The sequence below is a fragment of the Melospiza georgiana genome, chromosome 2 (assembly GCF_028018845.1).
Source record: "Melospiza georgiana isolate bMelGeo1 chromosome 2, bMelGeo1.pri, whole genome shotgun sequence".
NCBI lineage: Eukaryota > Metazoa > Chordata > Aves > Passeriformes > Passerellidae > Melospiza > Melospiza georgiana.
The window spans coordinates 96,839,382-96,863,953 of NC_080431.1; the positions used below are offsets into that span (position 1 = coordinate 96,839,382).

At 54.6% G+C, this 24,572-nt stretch overlaps 2 protein-coding genes across 2 annotated transcripts in view; both read right to left on the reverse strand.

Annotated features, from left to right (window-relative positions):
• Positions 1-1,717: 1,717 nt before the first annotated feature.
• On the reverse strand, positions 1,718-5,260 carry PHOX2A (paired like homeobox 2A). Its single transcript, XM_058045772.1, has 3 exons — positions 5,053-5,260; positions 3,133-3,320; positions 1,718-2,146 (listed from the first exon to the last, which is right to left on the reverse strand). Exons 1-3 carry the CDS (start codon positions 5,258-5,260, stop codon positions 1,718-1,720), a joined length of 825 nt encoding a protein of 274 aa, XP_057901755.1.
• A 3,687-nt stretch (positions 5,261-8,947) lies between these two features.
• The window catches only part of CLPB (ClpB family mitochondrial disaggregase), a 73,821-nt gene continuing 58,196 nt past the window's right edge, over positions 8,948-24,572 (reverse strand). Inside the window, exons 8-16 of the mRNA XM_058045770.1 lie at positions 24,060-24,137; positions 21,486-21,541; positions 18,184-18,228; positions 16,195-16,356; positions 14,421-14,577; positions 11,498-11,571; positions 10,926-11,045; positions 10,416-10,520; positions 8,948-9,644 (exon numbers count right to left, since the gene is read on the reverse strand). Of these exons, the coding sequence (XP_057901753.1) occupies positions 9,393-9,644; positions 10,416-10,520; positions 10,926-11,045; positions 11,498-11,571; positions 14,421-14,577; positions 16,195-16,356; positions 18,184-18,228; positions 21,486-21,541; positions 24,060-24,137 (1,049 nt within the window). The 3' untranslated portion in view covers positions 8,948-9,392. The remainder of the gene's footprint in view (positions 9,645-10,415; positions 10,521-10,925; positions 11,046-11,497; positions 11,572-14,420; positions 14,578-16,194; positions 16,357-18,183; positions 18,229-21,485; positions 21,542-24,059; positions 24,138-24,572) is intronic.

The window sequence follows — 24,572 nt, forward strand, 5'->3', positions numbered from 1 at the left end:
CTCACTCCGGCTGACATGAAGGATGGGCCAGGTGCCCCTGGCATACCCCAACCTCCCCCCTCTGTTACTGGGGGGGTGAACTCCCCCCACTAAACCCCAGCTCCTGTGTTTGGAGGTGTTTGTAAACCTGGAGTGGTTTTTATCATGTTCATGCAATCGGTGTGCTGGAGCTCTCGACGTGGGGAGGGGGGCAAGGTGGGAACCTAGGGGGAAGAGCTGGGTCCCAGCACAATCTGTGACCCCTCCAAGCTGGCTGTACTGGCCCCAGCAAGGTGGGGACCAGGTCCCTTGTCCCCTTCTTGCCCATTTGGGTACCTCAGACCACTCCCCCAACAGCCTGGCATGCTCCTTGTCACCATCCCAATGCCCCCAAGAGCTTCTTCATCATCACCCCCGAAAGGGTCCCTAGAGGCCAGAGGGGCTGGGTGGGGCACCCCTCTCCTCACCCCACTTGAGGGGGCTTCCCATGGGGTGCCCCTTCAGCGTCCTACAGCTTCTTGGGGTCTTGGAGAGGGGGCACCCAAAATAATCCCTGAGGTGCTGGGGGTCTGTGGCATCACCTGGGGGGTTCTGGTGGGTTTCAGAGGGTCCAGGGGTGGGGACTGTGCAGCCCCCCCACCCCTGCAACCCCTGGTGGGGTCGGGGTGCAACAGGGGCTGAGGGCCAGCAGCACTGTCAATAAATTAAGTTTAATTTGGATTAGTGGCATTTGCAAACATGGGTAATAAATTACAGAATGGTTTAAAAAAAAAAAAAAAAAAAGAAAACCAAGAAATGAAAGAAAAGTGGGGAACCCACCTCGGGGGAGCTGGGAGGGATACAGGGGGCACAGGGATCCATGGATGGGCTGCCAGCATCCTCACCGTGCCTTGAAACCCACCAGCACAGCAGCAGGGTGTCGTGGGTGGCTGGGCACCACCAGCACCACCCCTGCTTCAGGAAACTTTGGGGGATGTGCGGGGGGTGCCAGCTTCAGTGGGAGCACCCACCCTGCTGCTGCCCCAGGGGTCCTGGCTGCTCCCAGACATCCCACTGGCTGTGCCAGGGCTCCATCCCACAGCCAGGGATCCATCCCATCCCACAGCCAGGGCTCCATCCCACATCACCCTCCCGAGGGGGGCACCTCACCCCGGCAGTTCTGGCTCCCTGTCCCCCCTGGCAGCGATGCAGCGAGCGCTGAACCTCCCAGCCCCGCATTTACTGCCCACAGCCTTCGGGGCTGGGGTGGGTGACCGCTTCCCTGCCGGAGTTATCCATGCCAGCAGGCGGGATCTGGGTGGGATCAGCTCCTCCCCGCACCAAGGGCCGTCTCCCTAGCGGAGTGCCCGGCGCTGCCCCCCCCCGGTGAGCCCAGAGCCCCCCATAAAGTGCATCCTGCCCCCAGCCCGGCGGCACCGACCATCGATGGGGCTCTGCTGGGGCACCCGCGGCGCTGCGGGAGGCCCGCATCTCCCCCACCCGCAGGCTCTGCCAGGGCCGCGCTGGCTGAGCACGGGGCTGGTGTCCCCGCCCGGCGCCCCCGCGGTCCCGCAGCACCCACGGGTGTCGCCGGGAGCTGCCCCCACTCACGCAGGGTCCGGGAGGGGCAGGGCCGGTCCCGCTGCCTGTCCCCGCTCGCTGGAGCGGCGCGGTGGCTCCGTGCTGGGGGCGGTGGGTGCAGGGGGCGGGGCGGGGGCCGAGGGGGTTCGGGGGGCGGCCGGATCCGGCGGCTCGGCGATCAGAAGAGGTTTGTCTTGATGCCGTTCGGTTTCCGATGGAAGGAGGAGAGGACGCCGGAGAAGGGTCCCGGCACAGCCTCGGTGGGCTGCCAGGCCTTCAGCAGCTCGGCCGTGTTGGGGGCTCCGCTGCCGGCCCCCACCCCCGGCCAGAGCGGCGCCTTGAGGGGCTGGGGGGCATGGCCGGGTCCCAGGGGCGCCCCCGCGCCGGGGCTGGGGCTCAGGCTGCCGCCGGGGCTGCCCAGGGCGGCGGCGGGCAGCGAGGCCGTGCTGTCGGGGGTCGGGCTGCAGTTGGACTCCTTGGATTCGTCGTCTTCTGAGGAGGAGCGTGGCTCCGACTTCTTCCCGCTGCTGCCGGTGCCGCTGGCACCCTTGGCGTTGGCGGCGCGCTCCTGCTTGCGGAATTTGGCTCGACGGTTCTGGAACCACACCTGGAGGGGGATGGAGGGGGTGGGAGCACCCCTTGCCATAGTCCCTGGGGCTCCGGGGAGCCTGTGGGTGCAGGCAGCCCTCCCATGCTCGGGGATGGGGTTCACAACCCTGCATTCCCTCGGGGAAAATGTCTTCCACATCTCCAGAGGGATCCATATATCCACAATAATGTAGATCTGTGAGGCTGGCGCCAGGCGCTGCTGGCGTGCGCTCCGGTGTTGCAGGGGAGGGAAATGGGGAGGGGACATCACCACACTGCCCCCACACCTGCCCCTGGTGCGGCCAAAGCCCACAGCCCACAGCCCCGGCCCCCCTGGTGCCAACAGGGGGGTCCACACTCCCTACATCCCCCTGGAGGGAGAGGCCAGGACCCCACTCCTACGGGTCCTACATTTCTATGGGGACAGATGTTCTCACAAAGGGGGGGTCTGCGCTCCCCGAGGGGGTCTGAAGCCACACAGTGGAGCATTCACTGACACGGGGGGGATCCCACACAGAAGGACCCCACAAAGATGGGTCTGCATTGGCACATGTGTGAGCAGAGTGTGTCTGCACTCACACAGGAGGATCTGCACCTACAGGGGCCTCTGTGTCTGTCCCGACTCAGCCAGGAGAAATTTGCACTGACACAGGGGACACTGCACCCACAAAGGGCCACTCTCTGTCCTTACGGGACTGTCACCAACCCCAAGGTGTTTGGGACAGCCCTAAATCATTGATGGCAGTGACGGTGCTGTGACACCAATGCCCACACTCTGCTGGGGGTCAGGCTGTGCCCCCGAGCTCCAGCAGAGCAAGGTGACAGCAGCGTGTCCAGCAGTGTGTCCCCCGACTGCGGCAGTGCCGAGGCCGAGTCCCTGCCTGCCGCCCTGCCAATGCAGGGAGCAGAGCAGCACCATCCCACGGTCGGGGTCCCCGCTCCAGTGGGATTCGAGCCTCCCACGGCCATCCCCAGCCCCAGCCCCCTCCCCTCCCCGGGGCTGACCTGCACCCGCGCCTCGGTGAGGTCGATCTTGAGCGCCAGCTCCTCGCGGGTGTAGATGTCGGGGTAGTGAGTCTCGGCAAAGACCCGCTCCAGCTCCTTCAGCTGCGAGCTGGTGAACGTCGTGCGGATCCGCCGCTGCTTCCGCTTCTCGTTGATCCCAGACGGGTCCGAGAAGAATTTGTAGGGAACTGGGGAAGAAATGGAGAGTCAATAGAGCCGGGAGGGCTGTGGTCGGCACTGGGGGGACACCTGGGCAGGGGGAATCAGGCAGGGATGGAGCGAGAAGGGATGGAGCGAGAAGGGACGCACCAGGCAGGAGACACTGGGCAGGGATGGATGGGGCAGGGATGGATCAGACAGGGATGAACCGGGCAAGGATGAACCGGGAAGGAATGGACGGGAAGGAATGGACTGGGCAGGGGACACTGGCCGGGGATAAATGAGCCGGGAAGGATGAACTGAGTAGGGATGAATCGGGAAGGGAAAGGAAGGGCAGAGAAGGATTGGGCAAAGATCGCATAGGAAGAAATAGACGGGGAATACATAAACGGGCAGGGGGATGCACTGGGCAGAGGAATCGGCAAAGGATGAACCAGGAAGGACAAACTGGGCTGCGGTGAACCGAGAAGGGGCAGACCGGGCAGGATGACTCAGGGCATGGACCGGGCACGGTGAACCGGGCACGACGAGCCGGGCACGACGAACCGGGCAGGACCCCGCGGGCAGGGCGGAAGGGCGAGGGCAGGGCTGAATTGCTGCTCCCCGCTGCAGCCCCGGCCCCGTTCGTTCGTTCGTTCCTTCGGGGGACGCGGGGCCCCGGGGCGGGAGCAGGGCTGGCGGGGCAGTGCGGGGCCGGTGCCAGCCGGCAGCTCCTTCGTTATCGGCGGAACCACACTCAGCGCCTCCGCGGTGCAACGAATGCGGGGCGGGGAGGGGGTTTGCAGCGGCGGGGACCTTCCCCAGCCCCGCTCTGGGGCCGCCACAGCCCCGGGGACCCCCGGGGATCCGCGGCCGTGCTTGGGAGGGCTCATCCCCAGCGGCGGAGGCGAGCGGGGAGAGCCGGGACGGGCGGCGGGAGGGACCGAGCCGGGCAGGGCCAGCCCGGGCTTCGAGCACCGGCAGCACCGGGAACCGGTGGGACCGAGCGCCAACAGTGCCGGGAATCCACAGCACCGGGAATCGATGTCATGGGGAGCTGACGGCACCGAGGACCGACAGCAGCCGCTACCGACGGCACCGAGCATGAAACGCCGAGCACCGGCGGCAACGGGGACGGGCAGCACCGGGCACCAGCGGCAGCGTGCACTGGCGGTACCGAGAACCGACAGCACCGGGAACTCGCAGGAACGGGCACCGGCGGCACCGGGAACAGACAGCTCCCGGGACCGGAGGCATCGGGCACTAACGGTGTTGGGCACTGGGGTCACCGGGAACCGATGATATCGGTCGCCAGCAGTGCCGGGTACCGATGGTTAGGAATCCTGACAGTACCGGGCACCAGCGGCACCGGGAACGGGCACTGCTGGCACCGGGAACCGATGGTATCGGCGCCGACAGCACCGAGCGCTGCCGGTACTGGGCAACAACGGGAGCGGGAATCGGTGGGATCGGGCACGGGCGCTACCGGGAACCGGCAGTAACGGGCACCGTCGGCATCGAGTTCTAACAGCGCAGGGCAGCGGCGGCTCCGGGAGCCCCCAGCACCGGCACCGACGGCATCGAACACGGACGGTACGGGAGACCGACGGCTCCGGCAAGCGATGGCACGGAGCCCCGACGTCCCCGGCAGCCGCCGGTCCGAGCCCCGCTGGCCCCGGTCCCCCGCCAGGTCCGATCCCGGCCAGCCCCGACGGCGCGGCCGCTCCCTGACGCCCGTCCCGGGGCTGCCCGCGGTGGCTCCGGCGGGTCCCGGTCCCTTACCTGCCGAGTAGGGCGAGGGCTGGTGGTCGCGGAGGGCGCCCAGGGCGCAGCTGGCGGAGGCGAGGGGGGCGCAGGCGGGCGCAGGCCCGAAGCCCCCCCGCATGGGGCTGTACTGGAAGGAGCCCGCCTGGCTGCAGGGGCTGAACTCGTAGCTCGCCTCCATGGCGGCCACGCAGGACTCGTAGGAGTTGAGGTAGGAGTAGTCCATGGCGAGCCCGGTGCGGCCCCGGCTGCCGCCCGCCCGTCCCCGCCGCCTCCTGCCCGCCGGGCCCCCGCCCGCCCCCGCCACCGCCGCCGCCCCGGCCCGTTAATATACCGGCGGGGGGAGCGCGGACAAAGGCTGCGCTCGCCGGGGGCTTTTGCATGACAATATCTCCCGGGGACGGCGGGAGCGGGCGGAGCCGACACCCCCCTCCCCTCAGCCCCCCGCCCCCCTTAACCCTTCGTGGGCGCAGCACCCCCCGCCTCGGAGCGGCTCCGGCGGCCGCTGCTGGGGCTGGGGGCGGGCGGGGGCACAGCGGCCCCTGGGCACCCCCGGAGCAGCGCTCGGCGGGCCTGCCCTGGCACCGGCGCTTGGACCTTCCCCCCGTGTCCCATCCTTCCGTGTCATCCCTGTCCCCAGCGCCAGCGCCATCCCATCCCCATCCCATCCCCATCCTTCCGTGTCATCCCTGTCCCCAGCGCCAGCGCCATCCCATCCCATCCCATCCCATCCCATCCCATCCCATCCCATCCCGGTCCTTGGTCTTGTCCCTGTGCCCATCCCTATCCCATCCTGTGTGCGTCTCCAAACTGATCCCCATCTCCCTCCTTGTCGCCATGCCATGCCATGCCATGCCATGCCATGCCATGCCATGCCATGCCATGCCATGCCATGCCATGCCATGCCATGCCATGCCTCTGGTGCTGAGCATCCCAGGGGCAGGAGGGCAAACAACAGCACCACGCCCTGTCCCCGGGTGCCCTCCGCCGTCCCTGGGTGCAGGGGGAGCCGGCGGCTTTGGAGGGGCCCTCAGCCCCACCCCTCTCTCCTCGGGGGCTCTGGCCTTTGCAATCCCCCTCCCCAGTTTTCAGCCGGATGAATTTCAAAGCCCCCCATCCCCCCGGCCCCCTGCCGGGACCGAGGCAAAGGCTCTCGCCCCTTTCAGCGGCACCGGAGGGGCGTGTGGGGAGGGGGGATGCGGGAGGATTTGGCGGGATTTGGGACATTTTCAAGACAAACACTTTCACTAAAGAGGATTTAAAAGTCTAATTGTGCCCAATGAAGGGCTTTGGGTCCCCCAGGGGAGCGGGGGGGTGGGGGAAGAACGGACTTCGGCCGGGTCCTGTGGGATCGCTCCGAATCTGTCCTGCCCCATGTCCTGCCCTGTATCCAGCCCCGCATCCTGTCCCACCTTCTCCCCGATATTCTTGTCCTAATTCGTGTCCTTCCCCGTTTCCTGCCGTGTATCCCGCCCTGTCTCTTGCCCTGTGTTTTGCCCCATATCCGATCTTGTGTCCTGCCCCACGTTTTGCCCCTTCTCCCCCTCTGTCTCCTGGCCCGTGCCCTGCCCCATGCCCGTCCTGCGCTCTGCCCCCATCTCAGGCCACAAAGGGTCCCGCTCCCTGCTGGATTCCGTTCCCCGGGAACAGCCCCGCTTCCCCCGCGGTCCATCTCGGTCTCCGCTCCCCCGGCCGAGCCCCCGGCCCCGGTGGGTGCCGGCGGGGCCCCCCCGCGCCCTGCCCAGCTGCGCGGCCGGAGCGGGCAGCTTGCTAAACAAGTTAATTCGATCAGGGCGTGGGGCTGGCGCGGAGCGAGGCCCCACTGTCGGGCTGCTGGAGCTGTGAAAAGTTAATTCAATTACGTTTTTCCTCTAAACTAATTAGGCAGCAATCTGCCACGCAAGGAGCTGCTGGTGCTACCCAGAGACGGGCAGAGCCGGGAGGGCGAGGAGGAGGAGGAGGGAGATGTAGGGGGAGAGCAGAGGTGGTGGAACATGGAGGGGATGGGGCGCAGCCGGGGGTAGAGCCCGCGGCTCCCGTGGGATGGGGGCGATCCCTGCGGGCTGTGGGGGACGCAGGGACACGGGTGCTGGCAGTGGCCCCGGTGCTGCCCAGTGCGGGTGGGTAAAGGCTGGTGCCCGAAGGGGCAGCACTGGCAGCGGGGAGGGCCGAGCACAGTGGTGGGGATGGGGACAGGGACCCCCATCCCTCCATCCCATCGTGTGCTGGGAGCTGCTTGGAGACACGTCCGTGTACCTGGTGGGTTGGGGTCCCCCCAGAGCTGGTCGGGGGGGCTGATGGGACCCTCACTAACGGGATCCTTTATGATAGAACGGCTCCAAAGGGACTGTCCTGAAGGGACTCCAGTCTGATGGGGGACTCCTTCCAATGGGACCCCTCTGATGGGTGGACCCCCTCCAGTGGATCCTGTGCCAATGGGACCCTCTCTAAAGGGACCCCCCTACAAGATCCCCTCTGGTCACACCCCAAACTCCCCCAGCTCTAGCCCCAGCTCGGTTGGGATGACAGCACCCACCTCATCATTGCCACCCACACTCTCCAGCCTTCATCCCCCCATGGAGTGCCCCAGATGATGTGTTGGGAAGTCCTGGTGGCTCCCTCAGCCCCACAGCTGCCCCCAGTGGTGCTGGAGGCCTCTGCCCACTGCCACTCTGTTCTGGGGACAAAGCTGGGGTGCTCCAGGGTGTCCTGAGCCCCCACCCTGTGCCCTGCCTGGATTGGGTGCCAGCATGAGGTTCACATGTGGGGAACTGAATGGGTCTGGCACAGCCAAAGAAGATTCTTCTCCCAGATCCCGTGCTCCCAGGTACTCTCCCTGGCAGTGGAAGCCCATTTACTGTATTGGCACCAAGGAAACCACCTCAAGGGTTGTGAGGGCCCATGTGGCTCCTTCCTGTGGGGCTGCGATCCATGGGGCTGGCACAGCTTGGCATGGTGGGATGTGGCATGGTGGAGGGTGGCACAGTGTGTACTGGGACAGCATGGAATAGGGTGATGTGACTTGGCATGGCACAGTGTCACCTGGCACAGCACGACATGGCACAGTGTGACTGATGGCACAGCATGGTGTGACAGGGTGTGACACAGCACAGCAGGGCAGGGCACATCTGAGGGCACAGCCAGAGAACAGGTGTGCCCAGAGGTGCCCACCCATGCACAGGTACATGTTACACCTTTGTGCTGCCATGCACACACATGCAGAGCTCACTGCACACCTGTGTGCACCGCTGGAACTGGATCTGACCTTAGGAGGATCCAGCAGAGCCTGGTGACACTCCCTCCAGGGATGGGATCCTGCTCCAGCCCCTGGCATTAAACCAGGAAAAAAAGCCACTGGGATAGGAAGGGGGCTCAAGGAATCCCCCACCAATGCTCCTTGTATCCCTGGAAGATAGGAACCAGCTCCAGAACCAAACCCTCCTGGGAACATCAGGGTAGGGGTAGCAGTGGGATGGGGATCCTATCTGCATCCCAAGGGACAGTGGCTTGGGGCTCATTAGTCCTGGGAGGGTTCAATTTCCATATGTATTTCATGTTCTACACTTTGAAACCCTGTCTGGGGCGGCCCCAGTAGTGACCATGTCTCCAGTTCCACCACGAGCAGCTCCCTGAAGGAGCCCCCATGGGACATGGGGACAACTTGGACAGCTCAGTTCCACTTGAGATATTAAATATTTCCTGGAAGAAGGTCATCAGAAAAAGATTCAGTCAGGGGTTTGCACCCAGCCTGGCTGGGCTGGGGAGATGTGACAGTGGGTCCCAGCTCCCAGTGGTATTCCCCACTCTTGGTGACATTCCTGGCTCCTGGTGATGAGCAGGAAACCCAGGAGTGTCTTGGGATGAGGGTGGTGATGTCAACAGCTGCTCCTTGTGGGGACACAAAGGGTTGGATGCACATAGCATGTTTATTGCCATAAAGAAATGGGGACAATACAGAGCAAGTGCCTGGTGGCTTTTATCCTCACTCAGTTCCCATTCCTCACCTTGCCAGCCCAGCTGACCCAGCAAGCCCCCTCCCACGGGAATGACAAATTCCCACATGGTCCGCAGTTTGCTTCCCCCTTCCTTAAAAAACTCCAGCACCCTGTGAAAGCCCAGGACCATCCACTGCCCCATCCCTGGATGGCACCAGGGCCCCTTGTCACACACAGCTGCACCCCTGGAGCCCTCCATGCCCATCCCAGGGCAGCTCCTGCCCGTGTCCACGTCCGTATCCATGTCCATGTCCGTATCCATGTCTGTGTCCGTGCCCAGCGTGGCAGGGCTGTGGCTCTGCCCTCTCTGGCCCCTCGCTCCAGCTCCTGGGGTGTTTTATTGTCACTGGGAGTGGCCAGCACTCACAAGAAGTAAGTGATGTTTTTGGGGTTCAGCGGCGCCTGGATCTCCAGTTTCCGGGCCTTGCGGTCCTTCTCCACGATCTCCAGCCGCAGGGTCGGCACCTTGCATTTCTCTGTGCTGGGGGAAGAGCCCTCTGTGGTTTTCAGCAGCTGCTTGTCCGAGTCCTCCACGATGATCCTGAGGGTGCAGCCCCGTGGCAGCAGGTCCTGCTCGTAGGCAGCTGCCAGCTGGTTCACCACGCGCCGCTCCACCTGAGGGACAGACAGATTCCGTCAGGGAATCCCTGTGGAGAGTCTCCATGGAGATGGCCAGCTCCTCCCCACCCTCAGGCAGTGCAAAATCATGCAACCTCTTCCTCATCCCACCGATTCCCTGTCTCTGGAGTGTGGGTGTGCCCCTTCCTCCACAAGACCACAGACATCTCCCCAGAGCTGAGGACAGTCAGACCCACACAGTCATGAATTCACAGAAGGATCTGGGTTGAAAATGACTTTTCAAAGTTTGTTAACATTCCACACCGCCCTGCCATGGGCAGGAACACCTTCCACTATCCCAGGTTGTTCCAAGCCACGTCCAACCTAGCCTTGAACACTTCAGGGATGAGGCTGCCACAGCTTCTCTGGGCAATCTGTATCAGAGCCCCACCACCCTCACAGGGAAGAATTTCTTCCCAATATCCCATCTAATCCCACCCTCTTCCAGTTTGAAGCCATTTTCCCTTAATTTATTACTCCAGACCCTTGTCCAAAGTCCCTCTCCAGCTGTCTTGGTGCCCTTTAAGGCACTGGCAGGGTCTCTAAAGTCTCCCCAGAGCCCTCTCTTGCTCAGTATGAACACCCCAGCTCTCCCAGCCTGTCTCCACACCAGAGGGGCTCCAGCCCTCAGAGCATCTCCATGACATCCTCTGGATTTGCTCCATGACTCCATCTCTCTTTTGATGCCTTTCCAATTCTGGCTCTCCCTGGGCAGTGGGGCTGGAGATGACTTCACAAACTTCACCCCAACTTCCCTCTTGCCTTCACCTCGTGTTTGATGGAGCGGGCACCATAGTGAAGGTTGTAGCCATCAGCCAGCACGTCCATGACCTCCCTGTCCCACTGCAGGGTGATGTTGTGCCTTGCCTTGGCCTGCCAGGGGGGAGGGAGGAAAAGGAAGAAGAATTATGGATGTTCATCAGCAAGCCTGGCACTCTTCTCTTCGAGCAGTGAGGATGCTGCACTGGGGGGCTGAGAAGGGCTGAGCTCCATCAGGCCAGTTCCTCCACAACAAAGGAACCCCAAAATCCCATTTAGCCCTCAGAGAGCTCAGACATGCAAAGCCCAATTAGACAAATGACATCTATGAAGGCAGCCTGGAGCTCATCCCTGCTGCAGTCCAAGAGGAACCATCTCTGCTGCTCCCAGAGGTCCCAGCTCTCCCCAGCACCCCAAGTTCAACAGCTTGTATGATGACCCCAGGGCAGATGCTCCACAAGTGATTTCTTCTGGAGTTATTCTGACAAGTCTCCTCTAAAGCCACTGATGATTTTTTACCTTTTTGGCCCAAAAATTGAGCTCCTTGTTGACCAGCTGGATGAGCTCTGAGTGGCAAAAAGGGAGAAAATAGACAATTTCATTGATCCTGCCCAAGAACTCGTCCCGTCTGAAGTGAGCCTGCAAGAACAAGGGAGGAGGAGGAGGTCAGCAGGGACAGGGATGTTCCCTGATGGGAACAGCAGGGAGAGTGGCACTGCAGAAGGAGCTCCCCAGGGATCATCCCACCTCCCATAGCTCCCAAGAGCCATCCAACCCCCACACCATGGAGCTGGACAGCAACAGAAACATCTTAAACTGAAGATTGTGGGGATGTCACTGCAGTCAGGCTTTCCTGACCTTGGGAGAACAGAGAACCCCCAAATCACTGCAGCACTTCTTGCCTGAGTCTCCTTTACACCATGGCTCCACTCCAAGAATAAAGAAGGTGTGATTTATTTCTGCTGGGCTCTGACCTCTCCAACATTTATAGTGGGGTTACATCCCTTTCTCATAGCTGGTAGAGAAGAACAGGGAGGGAGTCTGGGACCAAAGCTCAGGACACCTGAAACCTGAGCCATGAAAATCCATACCTTCAAGATGGGGCGAATAACCTTCTCCTTGAACTGCTTGGAAATGGTGATCTTGTCGGTCATCTGGACATCCTCTGCAAGAGAAGTGGAGAGGGGTGTCAGTAGGGACAGTGGGACAGTGGCTCCATCTCTGTCTGGTGAGCTGAGAGCAAGGAAGGCTCTGGGAGGTGCTGCAGGACAGACCTGGGACCTCCACATGTGCCAGCAGTTTGCTTTGGCACTGTGGTGTCCCTGCACTTGGACAGCAGTTCTGGTGCTGGGGCGCTCCAGGGGAACATCCTGTGCTGATGTGGCTCCCTTGAATGGCCAAAGAGCCCTGGCTCTGCCTCTGCTCCCTGCTCTGCACCCACAGGAGTTGCTCCCAGGGGTTTTGGGAAGCTGAAGAGCCCAGCTGGGCTCCAGAGCAGCCAATGACCTGTCACACAGAGCACACTGGCCCTCTGGGGCTGTAGAACTGAAAGAGCCTGTGGTCTCTCAGGAAGCACCAAACTCCTGCTCAGGGTGCCTGCAGCACTGCTCAGGCTGCAGTCCACTTCCCTCTGCTGACTGCAGATGGAGCCAGGGTCTGGCTGCTCTCAAATCCTGCCTCCCAGACACTCTGCATGCTTGGCTGCAGCATCACCCTTTTTCCTTCCAGTGCTGTCTTTCTCTTTGTCTTCATCATCCCAGTTCTTCCCACAGCTTCACCCATTCCACCCCATTTGCCTCCATGTGCTGTTTGACACCGGGGTGCTCACAGGGAGGAGATTCCTGTGCTCTGGATTAGATCCTGGCAGGCAGGGAGGGCTGGGCAGGGGACACAGGCCCATGCTGGGTGCTGGGACCCTGTCCCAGCTTTGCAGCCTTGATGAAGATGCTGCCCCTCACCAGCAGTGGCAGAAGGGATTCTCAACAGGTAGTTTAGGTTGGAAAAGCCCTCTGAGACCATTGAGTCCAAGCATTCCCCAGCACTGCCAAGCCCACAACTAAATGTGTTCCCAAGTTCCACATCCACATATCTTTAAATCCTCCAGGGATGGGAACTCCACCACTGCTCAGGGCAGCCTGTGCCATGGCTGGACAACACTTGTGGGGAGTACATTTTCCCAATATCCAACTCAAACCTCTCCTGGCATAAATTGAGACTGTTTCCTCTTGTCCTGTCACTTGTTGCCTGGAAGGATACACTGAAGCCCAAGTGGCTGCATCCTCTGTTCAGGCAGCTGTAGGGAGTGAGGAGATTCCCCCTAATGCCCAAAGAGGTGCTCTGGAATCACCTGATCTAGTTCCAACCCCTCTCTCTGGGGCAAGGATGCCAATAAGTCCTAGTGTTTTGGCAGAGGAGAGCTGGAAAGGCAGAGGAGCCAGCACTGCTACCAGCATTCCCATTTCCCATATGTAATATCTGCTCCTGCCACTGGTAGATGCAGAGCCCACTGAAGAATCTGCTCCTTCCCTTTATCTTCCCATTTATCTCCCTGCCAGGCACTTTAGTGACTTCCTGCCAAGGCACCTCCACACTGAGAGCTCAGAAAATGGGCAGGAGCTCCTTGAAACCCAACTGAGGGCAGCTGCTGTGCCCAAATGCCCTCCCCAGCTCCTCTCCTGCTGCAGCTGTACTGTCCCAGAAATTAAAATTCAATGCTCTCCTCATTGAGCAGGGAAACTGTGGCATTTTCAAATGTAATTCTGGAAGGTTCAGTTGATGATGTGTTCTGTCCTTTACCCAGCCTGATTGAAGTTTAAAGATTCGGAATTAAGCCAGTGTCGACAGCCACTTCTCCAAAGCAAAAGGAAGAGACTGGGAGAAAGAAGCTGGAAAATAGATTTGATGACAAAATCCAATGTTTTTTCCTGCTCCTGTGGAGCTGATGCAGGAATGTGTGTCTGAGATGGCACAGGCTGCTGGATACCTTGAGAAAAATGTGGCATCCAGACAATTAAGATCATAAAAGGATCTTAAAAACCCCAAAGTAAGTTTTTTTTTAAATTGATGAGGAAAGAAAGGATGCAGTCACTGTCCATGGTTTCCTGGTTCTCCATAGGCACAGCAGCACCTGATGGAAACCGGCTTTTCCTCTCTCCATGTGACAAACATGGCCCAAAAGGGACAGTCCTTGGTGCTAGCACCACCATCCATCTGTATATCCTCAGAGCTACCCCCAAAGGCACTGGATGTTGCACATCAAGTTGTTCATTTTCAATCTCAGAGGCTGCCCTTGCTCTCCTTATTCCCCTTTTATTACCTAATTCACTATTTTTGAGAAATTTTTCTCCAGGAGCCTGATATATGAGGCCAGGGCTCCCATTCCACAGTGCAGTAAAATTCACTATGCTCAGTTCTTTTGGGAAGGACTGAGAGGAAACAAAACTTTTCCTCTTTCATATGAGCACCTGAACCAAGCACAGTCTTTTGCAGGAGGAATTTGGAAGGGTCTCAAAAGAAAATGAAGAGTGATTTGATAAACAGAGTCATGGAATCACATAAGAGTTTGGATTGAGAGGGACCCTAAAGACCATCCAGTTTCAACCCACCTGCTCTGAAATCCTCATTATTTGACATTGTATCTGTCAGAGGAAGACTGCATCTTTAAGGCTCTGTCCAACCTCTCAGCCTTTCTCATCCTGTGCTCACTTCCCTGGAAGTGTTTCAGGCCAGGTTGGATGGGGCTTGGAGCAACCTGGTCTGGTGGAAGGCGTCCTGGCCCATGGAGGGGGTTGGAATGGGATGGTCTTTAAAGTCCCCTCCAACCCAAACCCTTCTGGGATTTCTTGACTTCTTGGCAGAGGAGCATTCCCAAGCCATGTGGACCAGCTGGGACCAGTGGAGAGGGGACTGAAGGGTCTGGGTGTGCCCCCTGCCAAGGGATGGCTGAGCTGGTTCCAAAGTTGTATTAGGAAGCAGGGAGGTTCTTTAGGGGTTTGAAGAGCGAAGCTCCAGTACCTAAGTTTTCTGCAATCCTTTTCTTGCTCATCTCCATGGCCTCCTGCCGGAGCTGCAGCGCGTGCTGGGCAATCTCCTCACTGGCCACGTTGGAGGTCATGATGAAGATGGCATCCTTGCAGTCAATGGTCTTCCCCTTTCCATCTGTCAGCCTGCCCTGCAACAACAGCAAGATGACACCAGCCCTGTCAGCAGGTGCTGGAGGACATAGCCAAAACACCAGGAAAAAGAACATGGCTCCTGTTTTTCCCCAGAGTCAATTTAATTTTGAAGGGATACCCAAGGATTGAGGTGGAAGGAAGCAAGGATGAGGTTGGAGAAGTCCTTGTCTCTCCATGAATGGCAGGAACTTCTCCTGCACATGGTCCCAGCCTGCCCCATCCAGGACAGAAGTGATGGAAGCACTGGGAGATGCCTCCAGGAGGAGGATTGGGCCAAACCATGTCCTTGCTCAGCCTGGAGAGAAGGAGGCACTTCTTGCTCTCCTCAGCTCCCTGACAGGAAGACAGATCTGCAATGGGGGTCTTGGTCTCCTCCCAGGTAACAAGGGACAGACAAGAACAAAGGGCCTCAAGTTGCACCAGGGATGGAACAGGTTGGGTATCAGGAAATATTTCTTCCCTGAAAGTGTTGTCCAGCCTTGGTACAGACTACCCAGGGCAGTGTGGGAGTCCCCATCCCTGGAGGGATTTAAAAGCTGTGTGGATGTGGCAGTGCTGAGGGAAGGGTTAGACTTGATGGTCTCAGGGGGCTTTTCTACCCTCAATGATTCCATGACTGTGTGGCTGCCCATATGTAACTCCCCAGCCTCTGACCCTCTGCCTACCTCCCTGTGATGGTTTTAGGTCTGACACAAGCCCCAGGCTCAGCTCAGCACAGGTCTGGGCTGGGCAGAGCCCACAAATAACCACGTTATGGCTGTAACAGAGTGACCTCAGTAACAGAGCTCCTCATCCCTGTGGGACTGACCTCCTGGCAAACCAGGGCTGCCCAGCACCACCACTGCTGAAGTGACATCAACCCTCAGCCCCCCAAACCAATCCAGGAACCTCCAAAGCACCAGTGCTCTTGATTAATAATATAAAAAAAGATAGGGAAATAAGGAAAAAAGCAGCATCTCCCCAGGCTGTTTCTTTCCTCAATCCATCTCCAACAGCAGAGATCCAGCACAATGACACAAATCCTTGTTGGGTGCTTGAGATTAACATTTGGGTTATTGCCCTGTCAAGTTCCTGGTACAGGAATTGATTTCACATTGAACTGCTACTGTGATGATCTATGCAAGAAAAATGGTGTTATTAATCCTTAAAACAAAACAAAAAAAAACCCTTCAAAATCTTCCAGCATGTTGCTCTGGAGTTTGGAGGCCTCTGAGGACAGACTGGGACCTTCAAAATCAACCAGAGATAGAGAGTGACTTTGGACAAGGGCCTGGAGAGACAGGACAAGGGGGAATGGCTTCACACCGCCAGAGGGCAGGGTTACGTGGGATATTGGGAAGAAATTCTTCCCTGTGAGGGTGGTGAGGCCCTGGCACAGGTTGCCCAGAGAAGCTGTGACTGCCCCATGCCTGGAAATGTTCAAGACCAAGTCAGACATGGCTTAGAGCAACCTGGCCTAGTGGAAGGTGTCCCTGCCCATGGCAGGAGGGGTGGACTATTTGTGCTTTTAAGGTACCTTCCAACCCAAACTCCTCCATCTGTCACCCCTCTCACCTCCCACTGTCCCCTTCTCCATGTCCCTTGTGTTGATTCTAACCTCTGACGTGACTTACCTCATCAAACAGCTGCAGCATGATGGTGAGCACATCAGGGTGGGCCTTGTCCACCTCATCAAAGAGCACCACAGCATTTGGGCACTGCCTCAGCTTTTTGGTGAGCTGTCCTCCCTCCTCATGGCCCACGTAGCCGGGTGGTGAGCCAATGAATTTCGCCACCTGGGAGGAAGGAACAGGAAAGGTGAAGGCTGACCCATGGACAGTGGGAATGAAGCCATTCTGGTAGTTCATCAGGCTACCACCACTCTGACAAAACAAATTCTATGTTCTTTGTGACACCTACCAAAATAATTTTAATAAGCAACAATTAAGCAAAATAAGGATTAAGCAGTTCCCTGCCCAGAGCTCAAACCAGCAGAATCCAAGGAGCAGGCATGGTCAGGTGGGAAGGCACCAGCCCTGCTTTGCTATACAGGGTCTGAGCAACCTGTCTGAGATGTCCAAGACCTATTTTCATCCCTTTTAGCCTTTTAAGAGGAAGAATTCAAAGGATTGTAAGTGGCAGGTGGTACTGGTGCAGAATCAAAGCCACAAGTAAAATACTTTTCCTATGTCATCACTTCTTGCCATGGTGTTTTTAAAAAGCATTTAGAAATTTAGAAGTTTATACAGAATAGTATTTCTGACAACAGGAAAGTTTTGGCAAAATGACAATTTTTGACACATAACTTGGTGCATCTTACTTCTACTCATGTCTGAATGTCACCCAAAGTCACAGCCAAACCATGGAATGGTTTGGGTTGGAAGGGACCATGTAGTGCCAGCCCTGCTGCCATACACAGGGACACATTCCACTCCACCAGGTTGCTTTAAGCCCCATTCAATCTGGCCTTGAACACTTCCAAGGATGGGGCAGCCAAAGCTTCACTGGGCAACCTGTGCCAGTGTTTTACCACTCTCATTGCTAGGACCTTGCTACTTTTTGGGGAGACAGAGCTCACCAAAGGGAGGGCTCAGGTCCAGGGGTGACCTTGGCAAGGATCACAGAAAACTTGGCACCTTGGACCTCCCATGGCACCAGAACTGGGCAGAAGTTGTGATGGGAGGGCTGCACCTGGCACCATTGTCCTGTATCCTGTTGGATTCTCCTCCTTTCCTACATGGAAGGCAGGCTGAGGCAAAGATCCCACACCAGACTTAGCCATGTTTTGGGGATAAGGGGTTTGGGGCAAGCTGTGCCTGCCTGGGCAATGTTAGGTGATGAACAGCATGTGGCTGTTCAAGATGATCTTCTGGATTCCATCATCTCTTCTCAGCTGCTCTCTCCCCAAGGGCCGACCCCACCCCAAGGGAATTCATAGCACTGGACACATATAAAGTTTTCCTTGCTCCTTTGTCTCTGCTCCTAATTTTCCTCTATGTCTTGGTTCCAGCCAGGACAGGGTTAATTTTTGCAGTAAGGGAGGGGCAAGGCTTGAACCTGGAGGATATTCTGTATTACCTCATGCCATGGAGCAGAGGGAAAGGAATCTTCTGGGGAGAATGGGTTCCTTCTGGTCAAATAAGAGCAGCAGAAGGATGTGGAATACATGAAGTAGCTGGTTTTGAGCTGGAGGGCATGGCTGGGTTTGGACAGCCTCTCTTTCTCTCTCTCTCTTTTACATGCTTTTGTTTTTAATATTGTTGCTTGCTTGTTTTCTTATGTCATTTCTGTTTCCAGTAAATTGTTGTTGTCTCAACCCACGGCCTTTACCTTTTGAGCCTCCAGTTCTCCTCTCCAGTCCACTGCTGTGGGGAGGGACAAGGGGAGGCAGGGAGTGAGAGGCTCCTGGTTTGGAGTGTCTCAGTGGGAGCACTAAACTGGGGAGTACTATGCCTAAACCACAACACCCAATTAAGGTTCTTTTCTGGCAATTTACTTGCAATTTAGTGCACAACTTGTAGCAACTCCTGTTGTTCTGCTGTGCTCCCACCTTGAGACACCAAAATGCCCATTTTTTTCTGGATTAAATTTGAAGCTGCTCCCTTCAGAGCCCATTTACTGACCTCATGCCTCTCCTGGAACTCCGACATGTCCAGTCTGATGAAACCCTGCAAGAGATTTAGGATGAGATTTGATCAATCTGCTCGCGGCCAGAGCTGGAGCAGTACTGACAGGGCTGAAATTTCCCAAATAAAATAGATATTTTTGTGGTTCAGCTTTTTAGAAATCAATCACAAGAAGAACGCAACACCCCTCCACAAAAATCCAGCAAAAATCATAAAGCTGAGGAGAACTGGACTTGTGGGTGATCACCTAGAACAGAGAATAGTGTTAGAGAATTTATAGCATCCACCCAAGTATCCATTTTGCATCTGAAAAGCTGATGATTCACTGCAGGTACTGAATGTTGTAATCATGGAGCTGTAATCCACATCCTAGATGGGAAAGGAAAAGAAGGGAGGAGAGGGAAGGGGAGGGAATAGGAATATTTCAGTTGGAAAGGACCCACAGTGATCCTGTCATCCAGCTGACCAAGGAGAAGCCAAGCCTCAACTTCCCAGCATCATCCTGGGACAGTCAACCAGCCACAACCTCTGTCCATGAGGGAGAACGAGACATGAAACATGTCTGGGAACACATCTCATCTGGACATGTGGACATGGCACACTCACAGACACACAGGGATCCCAGAATTAGGGAACACAATCCCTGAACCCTTTGGGTTGGAAAAGCCCTCTGGGACAACAGAGCCAAGCTGTTCCCTCAGCACTGCCAAGCCCAGCACCAACCCATGTCCCCAAGTGCCACATCCACACATCCACATGTGTGATCTCTTCAGGAATGGGGACTCCACCACTGCCCTGGTCAGTCTTTTCCAGTGCTGAGCAGAAAAAATTCCCCTAATATCTAACCTAAACCTCCCTTGTTGAAACTTGAGGCAGTTTCCTCTAGTCCTGTCATTTGTTACTGGGGAAAATAATGGAATCAGAGAATGGTTTGGGTTGGAATGGACCTTTAGGATAATCCCGTTCCAACCCCCCTGCCATGGGTAGGGACACCTTCCACCCGGCCAAGTGGCTCCAAGCCTCATTCAACCTGGTTTTCAACACTTTCAGGGACAGGACAGCCAAAGGTTCTCTGGGTAAAATATTCCCATGCAAAAATTTCCCTGAAAATTATTAAAATATCTACAAATTGCCCAGGGCAGAGCAAGATGGAAAAATTGACTGTCTTGCAAATGAAAGGGGGACAATTTCAGGTTTTCCCTTCTTAATCCATCAGTTCCTGTGAATTGCTGCCCCTCATCAGAGCCTAATCCCTCATTAAGGGGCCCAATGGCTGACCTGGTTCATTCCCAATAAACCTCAGATTCCTGCTGCTATCAAATTAACACAACACTCAGGGTTTAACTGATTTCCCCACTGGATGTCTGGCCATGGAGCAGTTCCACGTGCAGGATAAGGGATGAAGGTGCTCTAGATGCAGGATTTATGGCTTCTGGAAGGCATTTATAGAGGCATGAGGAAAAGAAACCAGAAGAGCTGTTTTTACAGCACTGGTTTCAGTTTGTTCTTTCTACGTGTGTTGCTGCACTGTGTGTCCATTCACTGCTGGAGGATGTGGGGAAGAGGGATTCATCTATGCACAGCTCTGCTTGTCTTTCCTTCTTTCCCCTGGCTCCATGTGGGAGAGAGCTAAGTACCTCTTACAGGGAGGCAGAGGCTTAAATGTGAAACATGGAGGAGAATGCAATGTAACAGAATGGAATGGGAGAAAATGGAATGGAAGAAAATTCCATTGGAATGGAATGGAATGGAATGGAATGGAATGGAATGGAATGGAATGGAATGGAATGGAATGGAATGGAATGGAAGACTGGGATTGAATAGAATGGCACAGAATGGAACAGAACAGATCAGAATGAAAGATGGGTATGGAATGGTATGGATTTGACTGGAATAGAATAGAATATTGGAATGGAATAGAACAGAACAGAACAGAGTAGAATACATTGCAATTGAATGGATTGAAATAATTGTAATGGAATAGAATTGGCAGAATGGAATAGAATAGATTGGAATAGATTGGAAAGAAACAGAATAGAAAGAATGGGACAGGTTAGAAATGAATGGAATGGAATGGAATGGAATGGAATGGAATGGAAGAGGACAGGATGGGACAGAATAGAATAGAATAGAATAGAATAGAATAGAATAGAATAGAATAGAATAGAATAGAAATAATTAGAACAGAATAGAATAGAATAGAATAGAATAGAATAGAATAGAATAGAATGGAATAGAAACCTCAAACACCACTGAAGTGTTCTCCTGCAAAGCCACCACCTCCTCCATGAAATAATTCCAACCCATCTTCTCTAAAATATAACCACTGGGTAACAAACTAAATAATTCAAACTGCTTCTGGATACCAAACACTTCAGCACTTAAAATTTTGAGCAGGAAATCAATGTTGCATCACTACAGTCCATACTGGCATGATATGACAAGTGGTGGAGGTGGGGACATGGAAAACAGATTTCAGGAATTTTATCCTTCTAACTTACAGTGATATTAGTAACAGAGGTAAAAAAAAATGTTCACAACACAGGATGTCAAAATTAGAGCAAAATTCAACAGGAAGCACAAATGTTACATCCATTTAAATTTTTCCAATTCAAATATTCTGGTAACACAGGAGCATAGACAGTGTCCTGGGCTGACCCAACCGTGTGAGCAGCAGGGTCAAGTGGGGATTTTGCCCCTCTGCTCTGCTCAGGTGAGAGCCCACCTACAGAGCTGCGTCCAGCTCTGGGGTCCAGCATCACAGGGATGTGGAGTTGTTGGAGTGAGCCCAGAGGAGGCCATGGAGATTGGCTGGGAGAGCTGGGGGTGTTTAGCCTGGAGAAGAGATGGCTCCCAGAAGGCCTTAGAGATCCTTCCAGGGCCTAAAGGGGCTGCAAGAGAAGGGCATGGAATGACAGCACAAGGGGGAACAGCTTCCTACTCACAGAGGGCAGGGGAAGATTGAAGAAATTCTTCCCTGTGAGGGTGGTGAGGCCCTGGCACAGACTGTCCAGAGAAGCTTGGCTGCCCCGTCCTTGGAAGTGTTCCAGGCCAATTTGGATGTGGCTTGGAACAACCTGGTCTAGTGGAAAGTGTCCCTGCATTTGACAGGAGAGGTGGAACTGGACGAGCTTAAAACACCCTTCCAGCCCAGACTTGTCTGTGACTCCATGACCTTGACAGGCCCCTCTCAGTGCAGAAGAAGCCCTTTCTCAGGGCAGCACAGCCACACAATGAACACCCTGATGACCCTCCCAGCATCCCTTTACTGCCAGCACAAAGCTGGGATGAGCCATTACCTTTTTGATGTCTTTATGGATGTACTTGGCTGTTTGCTTGGCCAGCTCTGTTTTACCTGTTTTGGAGAGAGAAAAAAAACCTTGCATTAAACCAGGTCTGTCCATCTTCTGTCTGTCCATCAGCTCTGCTAACACCAGGGCTGGCACCTCCTGCAACCAATACATGGATTTTCCTCGGGAAGTGGCATTGCTGTTTTGTCTCCAGGATCACATTCAGTGGTGTTTCCAGCCTGGGCAGGGTGAACAGATGCATTAGAACAGCGACATCTCTGCATTGGCTCCCTCAGCTTTAATTGACTCTCACATGATGGGAACAAAGCTCTTGATTTTTTCCACAAAAAGATGTTGATAGATCAGAGTTTTGCTATATTGGATAGATCAGATTTCTTGCTATATTTACCCTCAATATTTCAAGTTCCTTGTGCAATGCCTTGTAGTCTCCAAATAAAGAATTTCAAGGAAATGGGGTGTTTTTTCTTTGCTTTATATAAGATGACAGTAAAAAAATTCTGGCATTAGGAACAATCAGTAATGAAGCAAACCCACCCTGAAAGGCATTTACAGAGGCCTGAGGCATTTATTGAGGGTGAACACATGTACCAGCTCATGCCAGGCCATGTCCTGCTCTCCCAGCCCATCCATTTGGGGAAAAACTTCATTGAAAAAGCAGTTTTATTAAATGTGTAAAACTTCTCTTTCCTGCTGCTACCCCCCAGCATGACACTGCTGGTTTTGTCAGGTTGATCAGGGGAAGGACTGGGCCAGTTTTAGCTCCTGGGGTGACCAGCAAAGCTGAGGTGAAGCCAGTCAGCCCTCTGGAGGATGGATGTTCTGGGGGTTCACACTTGTCCCTTGCACACCTGTCAGCAGTGTACTGCATATGGATCCCTGATGGATTTACTTGCATACTGAAAAATAAATGAGCAGGGACAGAAATAACTATTCTGAAGGAAAAAACCAACGTGTTTTTAAAAGGAAATTAGGTGGAAAAGTACATTCTTACTGGAGTATTGTATATCTAACCACAGCTGCATTGCAGGGACAATAGATCTGGTGGGTCAGATCAATAAAGCACCAAAAAAAGGGCTACAAATACAGGAATTCATGGGGTGTGCTCTGCTCCACCTGATAAATCTGTGCCAAAATTTTGCATTTGATTTCACTTTGAGCTTTGCTGATTCTGGATGACGCTGGATGTGTAAGGATGCAAGAAACTATGGTTCCTATAAAAAAGAAAGAGAGGAGAGGAGAGGAGAGGAGAGGAGAGGAGAGGAGAGGAGAGGAGAGGAGAGGAGAGGAGAGGAGAGGAGAGGAGAGGAGAGGAGAGGAGAGGAGAGGAGAGGAGAGGAGAGGAGAGGAGAGGAGAGGAGAGGAGAGGAGAGGAGAGGAGAGAGAAAAGAGAAAAGAGAAAAGAAAAGAGAGAAGAGAAGAAAGAAAAGAAAAGAAAAGAAAAGAAAAGAAAAGAAAAGAAAAGAAAAGAAAAGAAAAGAAAAGAAAAGAAAAGAAAAGAAAAGAAAAGAAAAGAAAAGAAAAAAGAAAAAAGAAAAGAAAAGAAAAGAAAAGAAAAGAAAAGAAAAGAAAAGAAAAGAAAAGAAAAGAAAAGAAAAGAAAAGAAAAAAGAAAAAAGAAAAGAAAAGAAAAGAAAAGAAAAGAAAAGAAAAGAAAAGAAAAGAAAAGAAAAGAAAAGAAAAGAAAAGAAAAGAAAAGAAAAGAAAAGAAAAGAAAAGAAAAGAAAAGAAAAGAAAAGAAAAGAAAAGAAAAGAAAAGAAAAGAAAAGAAAAGAAAAGAAAAGAAAACCCCCCATGGAAGTTTACATCCCTGAATCTTTAGATTCAGCAGGGCAATGAAGTATCAAAAATATTTTGTCCTGATTTTATACAGCTTTATAGCAACTTATTTGGAGTTAATGCTGGGCCTGGTACTGTTCTGCAGCAGGAGCAAAATCTCACCTGTGCCCCTTTAACCCCTCCAGCACTGGAGCATCAGCACCTTCTGGAGCCCTTTGGGAGGCAGTGGAGGCAGGAGAAGCCCTGAGGTTGTTCCAAATGTCACAGATCAGTTACTTTGAAGCTGTTTTGTTGGGGATTTTTTCCACAACTAAAAGTCATTTGGACCATTTCATGAACTGATCAGCTGTCATGTGGCATTTGATTGGGCTGGAGGACAAATCTTATCGGTGTCAATAAAATCCTGTCATTCCAAAGCAATCTGTGCCCACAGGAGCAAATGAGCAGAGATTCAGTTTGCAGGCAGCAAATTTTTACTATTATCCCACCATTCCCATTGGAATAGAGGGGTTTTCACCAGAAAGTTGTTAGAGTAATACTTTTACTCTGAAAACTGCTCCTTTTTGAGACTTGGAGGGGGGCTGTCCTGTGGGATAACTCAGCATGAGGCTGGATGTGCCTGTGTGTGCTGGTGTCCAGCTGGGGTCACCCTGCTGGAGGATGGGTGACCCGCTCAAAGACGACAGTGTGTTTAACTGGTATTTCATTCAGACCCTGCAGCCCTGCAACAGCTTCTACCCCCTCTCCTCAGGGCTCTCCATCCCCCTCCCCACAACCCAAATGTTACCTATTCCAGATGATCCCAAGAAAAGAAACACCAGCGGGTGCTCCTCATCATACCAGCCATTTTCCTTCCTCCGAATCGCTGCATTTGAAGACAATGAAAACAAAAAAAGAGGAGGGGGGAAGCATATAAATCAATGCCACAAAGCAAGTGTAATTATCACTAAGTATACACTATGTTTTACTGCTCTCTACCCACTCCCAGTCCTCCCTGCCATTAGCGCTCTCTAATTTGATTAGCTAGCCAAGGCCCCAGAGACACCTAATAAGGTTAGCATGGATTTGGAAAGCTGCCCAGAGCAGATTTCGGATAAAGTTTTCCAGGATGTGCACTCAGCGTTGCCAGGGAGATGGTGGAGGGGGGGGACAAGGATGGATGGATGGACAGAGGGATGGAGAGGCGCTCTGCCTCGCCAGCTCCCAAGTGCAACCTTTCTGTGAGGAAAAACCATCAGTTTTGAAGAGGTTTATAGGTTATTTCTGGCATGGAATGGGAAGAAAGAGGTGGCTGAAGGTC

Coding starts and splice junctions, on each gene's coding strand:
- PHOX2A (XM_058045772.1), bottom strand. CDS start 5,260: ATGGACTACTCCTACCTCAACTCCTACGAGTCCTGCGTGGCCGCCATG. Junction 3,321..5,052: donor GCCCTCGCCCTACTCGGCAG/GTAAGGGACCGG, acceptor TTTCTTCCCCAG/TTCCCTACAAATTCTTCTCG. Junction 2,147..3,132: donor TCACCGAGGCGCGGGTGCAG/GTCAGCCCCGGG, acceptor ATCCCCCTCCAG/GTGTGGTTCCAGAACCGTCG.